General features: G+C 32.1%; 1 protein-coding gene across 3 annotated transcripts in view; it reads right to left on the bottom strand.

Moving 5' to 3' along the window:
- LOC108904177 (serine/threonine-protein phosphatase 2A regulatory subunit B'' subunit beta) overlaps nucleotides 1-14,390 on the bottom strand; it is a 235,724-nt gene that overhangs the window by 137,583 nt on the left and 83,751 nt on the right. For 2 of the 3 annotated variants that reach the window (XM_018706620.1, XM_018706621.1), the window contains exon 3: nucleotides 10,700-11,001. In XM_018706620.1, coding sequence (XP_018562136.1) covers nucleotides 10,700-10,863 — 164 coding nt within the window. In that variant the 5' untranslated portion in view covers nucleotides 10,864-11,001. Of the gene's footprint in view, nucleotides 1-4,459; nucleotides 4,608-10,699; nucleotides 11,002-14,390 lie in introns of those variants that run through there. The other variant, XM_018706623.2, reaches the window with a different exon arrangement.

Raw genomic sequence — 14,390 nt, 5'->3', positions numbered from 1 at the left:
TCGACTCGAAATTTGATGGTTGTATTTTATTTAGAAAAATTGACAGTAACTTACTAGATAATGCATAAGTAGAAATTAAAAATATACAACTTGAAATAAAATGTTTTATTTTTTTTCTCAAAAACGATCCTACGAAAAAATTTGAAGAGACCAATTTCATTCAGAATTGATGACAAGTTGAGAACATATTTGTACTACCTACTATATGCACACCTACTGGAAATTTATAATTTTAAATTAATTGTTGAATATAGTTTTACCGGCGTTACGCAGAACTTCAAACACCAACATTTCTTATGAAATAGGAAGCGAAAGTTAAAAAATTGCATCTTTTTAAAATATACCTCAAACAAATTCTAAAATATCTTCTTCATTTATGATCTTTGTAGCTGCTATAATAACAGTTTTGATCCGCAAAAACGTCCAAATTGAAGCGGCAGTTTGAAATTAAATATTTCGTTTTTCTTTGTACAAAACAATACGAGTACAAAAAAAATACATAATACAAAAAAATTTAGTGTTAAATATTTTGAAATAAATTATACAAAAATGGGAAATAGCCGAATATGAACATTTATCTGTGCTCCCCACAAACCAATCTGTAGAAACGGCTGAAAATTTCTAGAATAAAAAGTAACAAAATTAATGCATCTTTTTAAAAGATAGGTAGATACCTACGTCAAACAAATTCTGAAATATCTTCTTAATTCATAGCCTCCAAATCCTCTTACCCTTCCTATCCCCACCAATAAATTGTTTCTAGTTATGTGTATAATATTTAGCTTTTTCCTATGAAGCATCTCACAAAATTTCTCAAGTCCTATCAAGTCTCAAGTCTCAATATTTGTTACAAGTGGATACCAAAAGTTTAGTTTTTACCGTATTTATAAACTTGTCAGTCTATGAAAAGATAAAACGGGTTAATTTGGGATTTTTGTCTGCCCTTCGTACCAATCAGCATATAAAAGTTTCGCCGCATGTGCACAGAAAATACGCTTTCAATTCTTCATCACTATTCTTATTTCACTTGAATACACTATATTTCATAAAATGTATTATTAATTAAATACCTTCAAAGGCGCTTCAAACAGAAAAAAAAACAGTCTATAAAAAAAACAAATCGACACACGTGAATCTGCCAACGTCAATACATAGTACAGAAAATTGTAGTAAAATTATGCAATACTCAATATAAAAGATACATTATATAAAATGTAGTTAGATATGAAAAAATATCTAACAACAATCTTCCGTGTAATTCAAAATTATTATAAAGTTTTAAATAAAAATATAACGACTTGGGAATCGGTTGAAAATATGCCATCTAGATAATATTTGTAAATTTGAAAAATAAAGTTCAATAGAAATATACGTACACATTTAAGATTTACCCTTTATAGCGCTGGCTACAGAAATACTTCGCTCATAAAATTTTTGCCCTAAAAATGCTATAATTAGTAGACATGAAATCTATGTGAAATAAATTCACAAAAATATAAACATTTACATTTTTGGCGAAGTCGCCAGTTATAAAGGAGTCTGCTAAGCTCTTCCATACGAAACAGGCTTTGTTTGCAATAATAATATAAGGAAGAATGATGACATTTTTACTCAAAGATTTAAAATTAAGAACTTCCATTAGGTACGAGTACATACCTACTATAATAAAAACTTAATCAGCATTCCATTGCGAAGCGGCAGTTTCAAATTAAATATGTTGTATCTTTTTTTTTGTACCACACAATACAAAAACAAAGTACAGAAATCAAAAAAATTTAAAAATATTTTGACATAAATTATACAGGGTGTCTCATAATTAGCTGCCAACTCTGAACAGGCCGATTCTATGATCAAAACTAAGTAAGTTCATATGAACATGGGTCCGGAAATGCTTCCTAAGGGCACATGGATCCATTGAAGAGGGAGGAATGGAAATCATTTTTTTGCAATATCTCTCAATCGCGTTGTGATAAATGAATGAAATTTGGTATACACAGCTAAATTTTGATGAGCAATTTGATGGACTAATCCATTTATTTCCACAAGGTCCATTGGGGTGGGTACGGGGGGGCCCTTGGTACTTTGCGTGTGTAACTTTTTCATCTTTGACTTTTTAACAAATTGGACAGCAAATTCCGTTTTCCCGAACTGTTTTACGTTAAAAAGGTACTCTTGTTTCAAATCGTTATCTTTAACGGTTTCTGAGAAAATCGCTCTTGAATTAATCCCACTTTGGTCAATTTCATAGTAATTTAAACAAAAAATAATAATAATAATTTTCCTTTCCTCTCTTTTCCATTTAAAGGATTAATTTTTATTTAATTTAATTTTTTATTATTATTTTTTTATTAAAACTAGATTAAATTGAAACAAAATATTTTTTTTTGTTTAAATTACTATGAAATTGACCAAAGTGGGATTAATTCAAGAGCGATTTTCTCAGAAACCGTTAAAGATAACGATTTGAAACAAGAGTACCTTTTTAACGTAAAACAGTTCGGGAAAACGGAATTTGCTGTCCAATTTGTTAAAAAGTCAAAGATGAAAAAGTTACACACGCAAAGTACCAAGGGCCCCCCCGTACCCACCCCAATGGACCTTGTGGAAATAAATGGATTAGTCCATCAAATTGCTCATCAAAATTTAGCTGTGTATACCAAATTTCATTCATTTATCACAACGCGATTGAGAGATATTGCAAAAAAATGATTTCCATTCCTCCCTCTTCAATGGGTCCCTGTGCCCTTAGGAAGCATTTCCGGACCCATGTTCATATGAACTTTTTTACTTAGTTTTGATCATAGAATCGGCCTGTTCAGAGTTGGCAGCTAATTATGAGACACCCTGTATATAAATGGGAGATGGTCGAATAGGAACGTATTATTTGAGGTTCCCACAAACCAATCTGTAGAAACGGCTGAAAATTTCCAGAATAAAAAGTAATAAAATTAATTTTTAATGATATTAAGGGCGCCATATTCTTTAAATAGTGTTTTCCACAAAGACAAATAATTTCAAACATTTAATAACTGAATAATCTAAAGCTTATCAAATAATAGGAATGTAATGTCATGCCACCTGGATATTTTTCAAAGACGCCGCAGTAAAACGAATAAACAGGTGCAAAAAACGATCAAACCATCAAGGTTTTAGGTAATGAAATTTACAAAAATACTAACTTTTTTATATACAACTCCACATGTAAATATTCTTATAACATTTACTTCCTTAGTCCTACATATAAAATTGTTTACTTTTAGTTACAAGTACGTGAAAGTAATTCTTAAAATGTGGGGTTACGATAACAGCAAACGCATGTTTTACAAACGCTTTTTTTTAGTTATATTTTATTTGAGTAAATTTAAATAGTACAATGAATAAACAGAACATCAAGGATTTTATTTTTGTGCTTACTTTTGTTCTATACGTTTTACTTTTCAAGATTTCAGTACCTAAAAACGCCAGAAATGTGACTATTTCTCGGCCAGAGATATGGCCACCTTAATGCAAAAACATTGTGCATCCTGTACGAAGGGTATCTTTGAATTCGTCCAAAATTTAATGAGGGCATAAGGCGTCAATGGCGTGTAGGTACAACATTATGTTTCTTGTTGCCGTTTATTAAATTACGCCTTAAATTGATAATATTACGATTTACATGATGATAATACTATTAACAGAGAATGACGTGACACTCTGATCGAGATTGATGCTCCACAGAAAGGTTCCTATATCACCATTTCAAATTTTAGGAATGAATTAGTTAGGCTTAAAGAAATGAGAGGTATCAGTTTAGGAGGATTTAGATGTTATTATACCTTACAAATATTGATACTTTATCACTAAACTTGTTACTGCCTATCACCAACTAATCGAAATACAATTGTTTAAAAGGGGATTCTCATTAATCAACCACCACAATATCACTGAATTAAAATTAACTCATTTTTTGGTGTCATATACTACAAATACTTGAAGTGGTTCTTAAATGAAGATTTAAAAAAATTTCTTTTAGATTCAATGTAGCTACAACAAATCTTTCATACCAGTAAGATTTCATCAAATTTCGCCGTTCCAGTTATATATATTTAGCCACAAAAACCTGCATCTCAAAATACGTTAAATGAATTCAGTTTGCTAACATGCGAATTTATCGCGCTTAACATTGAACATAGTCTGAGTCACAAACAGAAATAAGTCATTATAACATAAATTATATTAAAGCAAGAGGAAGTTGTTCCTGGTCAACTGATGCCAAGTATAATACAAGATATGTTATATTACCCGATAAATTAAGAGAAAAATACTATTTCAACCACTACATATTATAATAGAATGTGGAAATTGTGGACAAAAAAGAATGAAGTGTATATCTACGACTTTATTCAAAATGAATGTTTAATAAACCGTAATTAGGTAATACCATTTTTTAACATATTTAGATGGAAACTGAACTTACATTATTCCTTCTCCACAAACACTTTCCCGTAGATCTCTTTTTCGTATTCTCACATGTATAGTTTGAAAGCTCAGTTCACGCCTACAACTCTAGGCTTACACAATCCACTGTTTCATGATATCAGTTGAATGATAACGAAAACGTCTTGTTTATTTGTGATGTCTCTCAGGTCGCACAATTTTTTTTTAAGCAACTTCAAATATTTTAATTTGTTAGTCTTTACGTTAGCTTCTTAATTTCAGCACCTAATAACGTGCTTTAACGCAGGAAAATATTTTTATTAATAAAATCCCGGCTATCGTCGGTCTCTTATCAGGTGGCAATAGGATGTGGCGATACAGGAATGTGGGGACGACTTTACGCAACGAACACGTTGAGGAAGTTTTTTGGAAACTAATTACTTCATAGCCTGCTAGTTAAAGTCTAGGTCAACTGCAGATTATTTGGGTCAAAAACAAAAGGGCTTTCCTAATGATATTTTTCGTTTAGGCGTTCTTAAGATACGGGGTGTCAATTAAAATTTAAAGACATTATTATTGTCTTTCAATATATTAGCAGATATTTTGCAGACTTGTGTTTTGTTTTAATTTTGGTCAAAAAAGTTGCAGCATCAGCGCAAGAAAGGCGATTATTGTTTTTTAAAGCAAGTAAATTTTTTAATTTTTTCTTTTTTCGTTACCGAATAATTTTTATTGATAGCCTGTTTTTAGAAATATTACATCTTCCGATATGTGATAGGAATTCTTTTGTGTAGAATAGCTCTTGGCATTAAAAAAATTGTGTATTTTAAAATATCGACTTTGTCTTATCGATATTTTAAGTTTTGCTTTATTCCATATAAATAATATTATGTGACATTTTTATACGAATTGTATGTTGAGTGGCCGTAATTTGATTATCAGTAGAACTTGATACAGAAAAACTTAAATTAACAAAGTAGTGCCGAATTTAATTTAATTGAGAAAACAACGAAATTTTTATTCGTTTCGGTTTTTAATGGGTTGGAGTAATGTATTTTTCAAATTTGAAAATTCACATGAAAATTAAACGCATTGTCAAATTGACATATGTTATTCTCTATCAAATTGGTTTTTGGTTACTTCGTTAGATTTAATTTTTGTGAATTTTCATTCATTTAAAATGGAATGTCAAGTTGAAAATCAATCATTTTCGGCACTTGCTTTCTTTTTGTTTTTAATCGAGACTGGTAAAACGCTAAAACCGCTCATGCTGATCGGGAAATTTGTGCTGTATGTGGTGATGATGTGTTGAATGATAGAACGGTCTTCAATGGTTTTCGTTCCGGATATCCTGTTGAATTTGAGGAAGAGCAATTAAATCGACTACTTTACGAAAATACAAGATAATCAGCGAGGGAATTGGTTCAGGAGATGGGATGTAATCACAAAACTGTAGTAAACCACCTGCATTCAATGGGAAAAGTTCAAAGCAAAAAAAGTTCGGCGCTTGAATGAAAACCATAAAAATCAAAGCTCCCCAGTTGCTGTTGGTCTGTTCTTTCGTCATCAATCAACACTTGGTCATAAAGAATGTTTTCTTCATCATATTTCACTAGTGACGTGAACTCGAAATAGTGAAAAGAATGGTTAAGCCCCAAAAAACAAACAACTCCGCGAACAAGACCAGAACTTCATCCTCAAAAGAAAATGTAATGCGTCTGGTGGGATTGGAGAGGGATTATTTGTTACGAACTCTTACCAAACAATCAAACCGTCTATGCAGAACTTCATGTCCAACAACTACGGCGACTCCAAGCGGATATTCAACAAAAAAGATCTGGCTGGTGATACGACGTTCCTTTGCAACATGACAATGCGCGACCTATCGCCAATACGACCAAAACGGCCATTCGAGAGTTGAATTTGGAAGTTCTGCCACACCCGCCTTACTCTTCCAATTTCGCACCTTCAGATTTTCACCTCATCCGCTCTTTGTCAAACTCCTTACGCGGTATTTCTTTTAACAACAACAAGGAGTTAAGAGCGTGGTTGGATGAGTTTTTCGAGTCAAAAACAGAGAATTTCTACAGAACACCGAGAAACTTATTGAACGTTGGGGGGGGACGTCATAAATAATTATGGAGAATATGTCACTGATTAACCTACTGATAATTGTAGAATCAAAAAAATATCTTGAATTTAAATAAAGTCGGACATTATTTATTCCATAAGTAAATAAAAATGTTGGACTTTCCTGATGTGATCTTTAGTGCTTATTTCAATGGCGTAGTTAGTTTTCTTTTTAACCAATCTTTTCGAGGAAAATAAATACTTTTTTCTATGGAGGTGTTACTTAAAAAAATAAACATCAAAACTTTAAATATGTGAAATATGTAATAAAAAGAATGAAGTACAGTCGATTTTAAAAAACAGCGATTTTCACATTTGTTCTAAATAAAATCCAAACCTCTAAGAATTCAACTGTTTTTTCACTGGATGTTCCGTTACTTTGATTAAGCAGTAGTTTCAGAATTTCATTTACTGAAACGACACTAAAATAAAAATATGAATGCAACTGTACGCATTATTCACAATTCTGTTCTAGAAACTACCACTGTAAATACTAAAAATCAACTCCTACATTCATCAACTGTGTACAAGTGTGTCATCAACAATGTACCCACTCCGTATAAAATAAATTCGACGCGGGTAAAATCAAATAGATCACGTTACTGTCAATCTGGCAAATCGCCCTAGGTACTATAATGTCCATTTTGGATCAATACCACATCCATCACGTACTTACGACATGAAAAGGAAAAACGGTGGCTATAATTTCACACTGACAAAATTACTAAGTACTTCATGTTTGGGGTTCATCAATAATAATTTTAATAAAGATCAATTTAATTATTACAATTCAGGCAAAATAAATAGTAAAATCCAGTAAGCAATTTAATAGATTTTTACCTGCTATATTTTTATATGCTACGTTTGTACAAGTATACAGGGTGATTCATTAACAATGTGAAAGTCGAAAGCTGAAGATACTACACGTGAAATAGTGATGATTGGCGCAAACATGCCTTATCCGAAAGTTAATAGTTTTGGAAATACAGGGTGTTGAAAGTTAAATTTTAAATCGTTTCTTTGCGATTATTCTGAATATATGTAGGTTAAAAACTTGAAAATTTATGAAACTATATTTTTTTAGGCGAGAAATAAGATGCGTGTTGTAATTTCAGCATAGCTCATAGAGGGCGCCACTTACGACTAATTTTACCGAAAATTTAGTTAATAACTTTTTACCCTGTATGTCTAACATGAAACTTGATCATTTTTCCATTAATTATGTACTCTTGTTTCATTTCGGTATCTCTATCCGTTTTCGAGAAAAATCGATTTGATGAACACTATGTTTTGATAATATGAGAAATTAAAAGCGAAACAAACCAAGTGTTTCTTCGTGTTATTACAACAATTAACAATAAAACAAATAAAATACGTAATTACGATTTAAAGTAATTGTTCGAAGAATCCACCGTTGACACTGATACACTTTACACGTTTTCTGAGAGATCTTCGAGTTTGAAACAACATATTGGGATTGTGTGTGACTTCGTTGGCAGCGATTTGTATTCTTTGCCACAATTCTTCACACGAGCCAATAGATTCTTTGTAAACTATATATTTCATTCGAGACCAAATAGAAAAATCAAGAGGATTGAAGTCCGGACTTCTGGATGGCCATGCAAAAATGATTACATGACCAATCCAGCGATTTGGAAAAACTGCATCTAAATATGCACGCACTGGCCAAGAAAAATGCGGTGGAGCTCCGTCGTGCATGAACCACATGTCTCTTCTTAAACAAAGTGGAACTTCTTCAAGCCGTGGAAGCATTTTTACTTGGCCTCCCAGAAGTCCGGACTTAAATCCTCTTCATTTTTCTGTTTGAAACGCAATCCCAATATGTTGTTTCAAACTCGAAGATCTATCAGAAAACGTTGTGTAAAGTGTGTAAATGTCAACGGTGGATTCTTCGAACACTGACTTTAAATCATGATTACGAATTTCTTTTGTTTTATTGTTAATTGTTGTAATGACACGAAGAAACACTTGGTTTCTTTCGCTTTTAATTTCTCGTATTATCAGAACATATTGTTCGTTAAATCGATTTTTATCGAAAACGGATCGAGATATCGAAATGAAACAAGAATACACAATTAATGGAAAAATGATTGCTCTTTCAGGTTTTGAATCAAATTTCATGTTAGACATACAGGGTAAAAAGTTATTAACTAAATCGGTAAAATTGGTCGTAAGTGTCGCCCTCTACGAGCAATCCTGAACTTAGAACACGCATCTTATTCGTCGCCTAAAAAAATATAGTTTCACAAATTTTCAAGTTCCTAACCTACATATTTTCAGAATAATCGCAAAAAAACGATTTAAAATTTTAACTTTCAACACCCTGTATTTCCGAAACTATCAACTTTCGGATAAGGCATGTTTGCGCCAATGGTCACCATTTCACGTGTAGTATCTTCAGCTTTCGATTTTCCCATTGTTAATGAATCACCCTGTATTTGAGTTGTGTATAAGAAAACAAATTAAACTCAATACTTTCAGAAAAATAAATCAGTTCCTTGCATTTTTAAATTTTCTGTACTTATATCTACCTATCCTCTCTCTGTTTATTACAATTTTAATTTTATTTAGCTACAAATCGGTTTTTAAACCTTTAAAATACACTGTTATAAAGGGTATCCCAATATTTTGTATACATGGAACTATTGCTTTTATAAGCAACGATATAATTGAACTACCACAGGTACTTGGAGATTTTTATAGCTAATTATTTCTATCCTAAGTTACTTCGTTTAACCGCTAGAGGGCGAGAGGGCGTCAAGTTAGGCACCTTTTAGTTTAAATTGTATAGAATTAAGTTTAGTCTTATTTTGACTCGCAAAATTTTTTAGTAGATCCATGTTCACGGAACACCCTGTATATATATATATATATATTTCCGGTTGGAACTGAAAACAATATTACACAACAAAGGTATGGGAAGTTACACGTTTTATGATATAAAGATAAAAAATTGAGTGGGTCGCTCATTTTATATGAGAAACAGTATGTAACTTTTTTTATTGTCAGCTACGTCTATTAATAGATTTATTTATTTAAAATGAAGGCGAAATAATTGCAAACAGTTGTACTCGCGTAGTCTGCGCTCAAGGCCGTGACATGACATCAGTTGCACAAATTAACCGGTCATTTTCTAATGAAATATATGCGAACTTCCTATCTGAATATTTGGTACCTACCTTCTCCCAAATGTTTATGAGTATTCCGAAAATATTAGGTGACAGAACTGTATTTTGAATATTTGCTTTTAAGTATTAAATACAAATATATCAACGAAAACACTTTCTTTATACTATATCTGAAAATTTATATAATAAGTTTAAAACAAATAGATGCAGCAGATGATTATACAAAAACTGTCATTCATTGACAATATCTTTTTAAATTGATATCATATCAAACTAATTTAAATATCGTTCTATAGATAGGTATGCGGCATGAAAACGATAATTTCGATGAAATTATAATTTTTCTAAATTTTTATTAATAATATCTAAAATACAATGTGGCTCATTAAGAACCTATACACTTCATTTTCTTGTCAACGTTTTTTTAGTAATTTTCATACCTCGCTGCTGGACACGCTATTGTGATTTCAAATAGTTAGTCTCTGCACGTGCACAATTGGGAACTGGGCTATGCATTGTTGTCAAATCTCATAATTTACAGGAAAAATTGTTAAACGATTTTAAGAAAATATTTCATATCGATAAGATTAGTATTTTTACTATGTTTGTACAATTAGTGGTGTATCTACATACCAATATTGGTTAATTGTTAATTATGTGAAAATTTTTAAATTCTTAAAAACGATATTTTAAAAGGTGACTTTAAAATAAACACGTCGTTGTTATATTACAGCAATCTGTTTTCACTAAATTACTTTTCATTAGTTTCGTTGTCTAACAGTTAATTAAAAATATATTATTAGAATTAGTAACACATCTATACGTACCAATATTAGTTAATATTTAATAAATGATGCGAACATTTTTATTTTCTTTAGATTTTTTTATGTTCGTCGCTTCGACCACAGTGATATAAAAAAAGGTGACTTTAAAATAACACGTCGCTATGTTGTACAAAAGCAATCCGTTTTGTTAAATTACAGTGTTACCAAAAGACTCACCCCAACTTGCTGGTGTCGCCGGCGGCATGGCAGCTGATAAGGTCCGCAGGGGCCAGACCCCTAGACTTCCAATTCTGGTAGATGGCCTCCGCCTGGTCCGAGATCTGCTTGGCGATGGCCGCAATGTCGTCGTCGGGGTCCCGCCTGCGGGCCGTCGCCGCCATATTTCTCTCGATGGTTATTGTTTTGTCTTGTTTTCGTTCAACTTAAAGCGAGGGTCCAGCGATATCCCGACGAAGAGCCTCGCCAGGGCTTTTCCATGACTGGCAACCCTTGTTCGCCTAGACAGAAGGCAGATATATCTGAAACAAAAAGTAAACAGTTTTAATAAACAGAATATTTGGACCAATAAAAAAATACATAAACTAATATGAAAGTAGTTTTTTTGCTTTGTTTAAAATTATCTTCCAACGCACTCAGTTTTTCTATTTCACGCCTGAAGAAATTCTATCGTTTGGAAGTAAAATGGAATTCACTCAACCAACGAAGAAGGTAAGCAAGATCAGGAGAATAGGATAAATGTGGAATAACCTACCAACCAAGCTGGATATTCATACAGCTTTTGTGATATTAGCAATATAAGGGCATGCGTTATCAAGCGGCAAAATCAGTCGATGTTTTCCAGGTTTTTTTCTTAAATTACGACCTCAAGAAGATGGAGTTGTTGGCAATAAACCTCAACAGTGATAGTTACATTCCTGGGAAACAATTCATAGTAGTCGCATTTTTTGACCCACCAGGTAAGCGACATCAACTTACGCCGATGGATACCAATTATTCTTTAGAGGCCTCTCTGTTAGGCCTAAGCCATTATTTTTTATTCTTGGCGTTGACATAATAGCGTTGACATAATTTTTTGGCACTTATGTCCAAAGTACATAAGGTCGAAATTCGATCTAGTAAAAATATTGAGAATTTTTTCATGACAATATGCTCTATGGGGTTGCCTATCATTTGGCATCATTACTAAAAAGGTGTATTTACCATGAAATTATTAAGATGTTCCATGGCAAATAGGCAACCAGCAATACGTTTTTATAGATTTTACTACACGCAGATTTTCTTTAAAATGGAGTTAGTTTGAAACTCAAATTACTTTTTTTTGTAGAGAAATTTCTTGACACCAAAAAATAATTTGAGTTTCAAACTAGGTCAATTTTATAGAAAATCTGCAATAAAATGGGGGAAAGTCTGTTATTTGTGCATTATTTGATATTTGGACAAACTGTGTCATAAAATCTATAAAAACGTATTGCTGGTTGCCTATTTGCTACAAAACTCTCTTAAGAATTCTTAATTATGCTTATGGTGTTATGAACGAAATGAAATCGTGATACGATGTGAAAACTGCTTCAGTATGATTGCGCGACCAATAGTTTTGTATCAGCATGTGCTTGATCATTGTTTATATGACTGAAATATGCATATTGACTTTACACTGTACATATGACAAGGGGTGACAGTTCTGAAATGTGTATACGCAGTGTCTAATGCCCGCTTTATTTGAGACCACACTTGTCCAGCGGCGGGGTATGAAAATTAGGAAAAAATGGTTAAAAAGACGAAAAAACTTATGTTTTTGAAGGTCAAAGTTACATCCTATATACTAAACAATATTCCTTAAAGATAGAGTCGTATGAATTGAAACCATGGTACGTAATAATTAATTATGAAATTCACATGAAATATAAAAGAATTATTACTATTATTAAGTACTTTAACTTTTCACGGTCCCTAAGCACATAAATCTGAAATACATTGAAAGTGAGAATAACTGTCAGGATATATCTACTAAAAATACCCAAAATAAGATCATTAGCAATTCAAATGATGCTCATATATATTCGCAATATTTTCAGAGTCGGTTTCAAATAACCATAGATTAAAGAGAATCGACCCCAATATGTGAAATTATTACCTTTATGTGATACGTCTGCACGCTATCCTCAAACTTCTAGCACGTTTATTTTCAAAAATTGCGAATAATGTATGGAAATGAGGACACTTTTATACTACTGAATTTATGGACATTTCATTTTGACATTTTCATACTTAAAAATAGTCTCCGGAAATATTTTTTTACCAGGATGTGATTGGCTCCACATTTTCCAAACGAGGAACCAGAAAAAACGTGAATAGCAATGGTGCCATAAATAGAATTCCTTACAGAGATATCTACACTGAAAGAAATGGGCTTATTAAACTGTTTATCTAGAATAATGTGTATAGCGCATATTAAAACTTTTATAACCAATATACAACTTTTATTAAAAAAGAGCAATCATCTTCATACTCATTATTCAATCAGTTTAACTGGAAGGTGCTTAATACACCTTATGCATCTATGAAATAAAGGTTATAATGAATTACTTATACATTATTAGGTGTTATAGACTTTATATTCCAGTTGTATAGTAGGGAAGATTTGTTGTATAAAGACCAGTATCCGAATTTGTATATAACAATTGTATTAACAGAATTATTCGTTCTTATACTGAATATGTTTCCGTTTTTAACGTGTAAAACGCATCTTATAATGGTTAAGTGATCGTCACCTCTCGGTGCATAATCGGTTATGATCGTTGTTAAGTTATATTCATAGTCTTGTAATAATAATCATATGTCAGACCCGAGAGCGAAGTGCGCCGACTCAATAAGAAACCTGGCTATTCCAGCCGCTGATTTAGGGTTCGCCGCACGAGCTCATCCCTTCTAAGATTTCAGTAGCATGCTATGCATGAAGCAGAACGGTACTCAACTATCTTATACAGTCCACTTTTATTGTCCATACATGTTCAATCATTGTCAAAATAAACACACAAAACCACAACGTCTTTATTATCTTTACTCAAGAAGAGAAAATACAACAATCGTAAAATTTCCGACAGTCCGCTGTGCATCGACTTACACACGTCTAGTTTGATGAAAATGGACAGTATATGCACATGTTTTGTGGGATACATGATCATATCGCGTTGTGTGAAATGGAAAATTATTATGTAAGTATCTAACTGTTTTATGGCTTGTAATTGTTTTGTTTTTTCAAATGTAAATCTTGTCTAAATCTTAAAAATTATTATTTTGTAGGTCCTATTAGAAATCGCTGATGTTAAGTTTTACATAAGATGGAGGAACAGAAGGTTAACGGTGACAAAGAAGAGCATGGGTATAAAGTCAATCAACCAGAGGAAATAAAATTATATGGAAAGAAGCTCAACCTTTCTGGGGATGCTTCATTCTTAAGGTGGAAGAGTTATAGTGCAAATTCTCATGTAATACAAGAAAATACGGGTGCATCGTTGCTAAGAAAATAAACTGGACAGTTTTGGGAGCGATTTGTCATCATTTTTAATGCTTAAAAGTATGTTTTATGTATGTTTACATTAGAACCTTAGCTTGTAATTACAGTTATCCAATAAAATTTCTGAAAACTTAATGACATATGTTTTTAACTCATACAGAGTATACAACAGTTTAATACATTTATTATTATAAAACTTATAACCAGTACTAGATGTTCTAATAACGATATGGAACACTTTAATAACAGTTATTGCTATTATTTCGTAAAGGGTATAAAAAACGTTGTATACTAGTTATACAATAATTTAATAAAGAATAAGGTTTATAGTCACTATACAACTGTGCTAGCAATACGCGTTTTATATCCAATATTCACCTGTTTAACTGT

This window comes from Anoplophora glabripennis, unplaced genomic scaffold, assembly GCF_000390285.2.
Source record: "Anoplophora glabripennis isolate ALB-LARVAE unplaced genomic scaffold, Agla_2.0 scaffold137, whole genome shotgun sequence".
Lineage (NCBI taxonomy): Eukaryota > Metazoa > Arthropoda > Insecta > Coleoptera > Cerambycidae > Anoplophora > Anoplophora glabripennis.
Note: the sequence above shows the minus strand (reverse complement) of the source record. Positions and strands in the feature narration are given on the sequence as shown.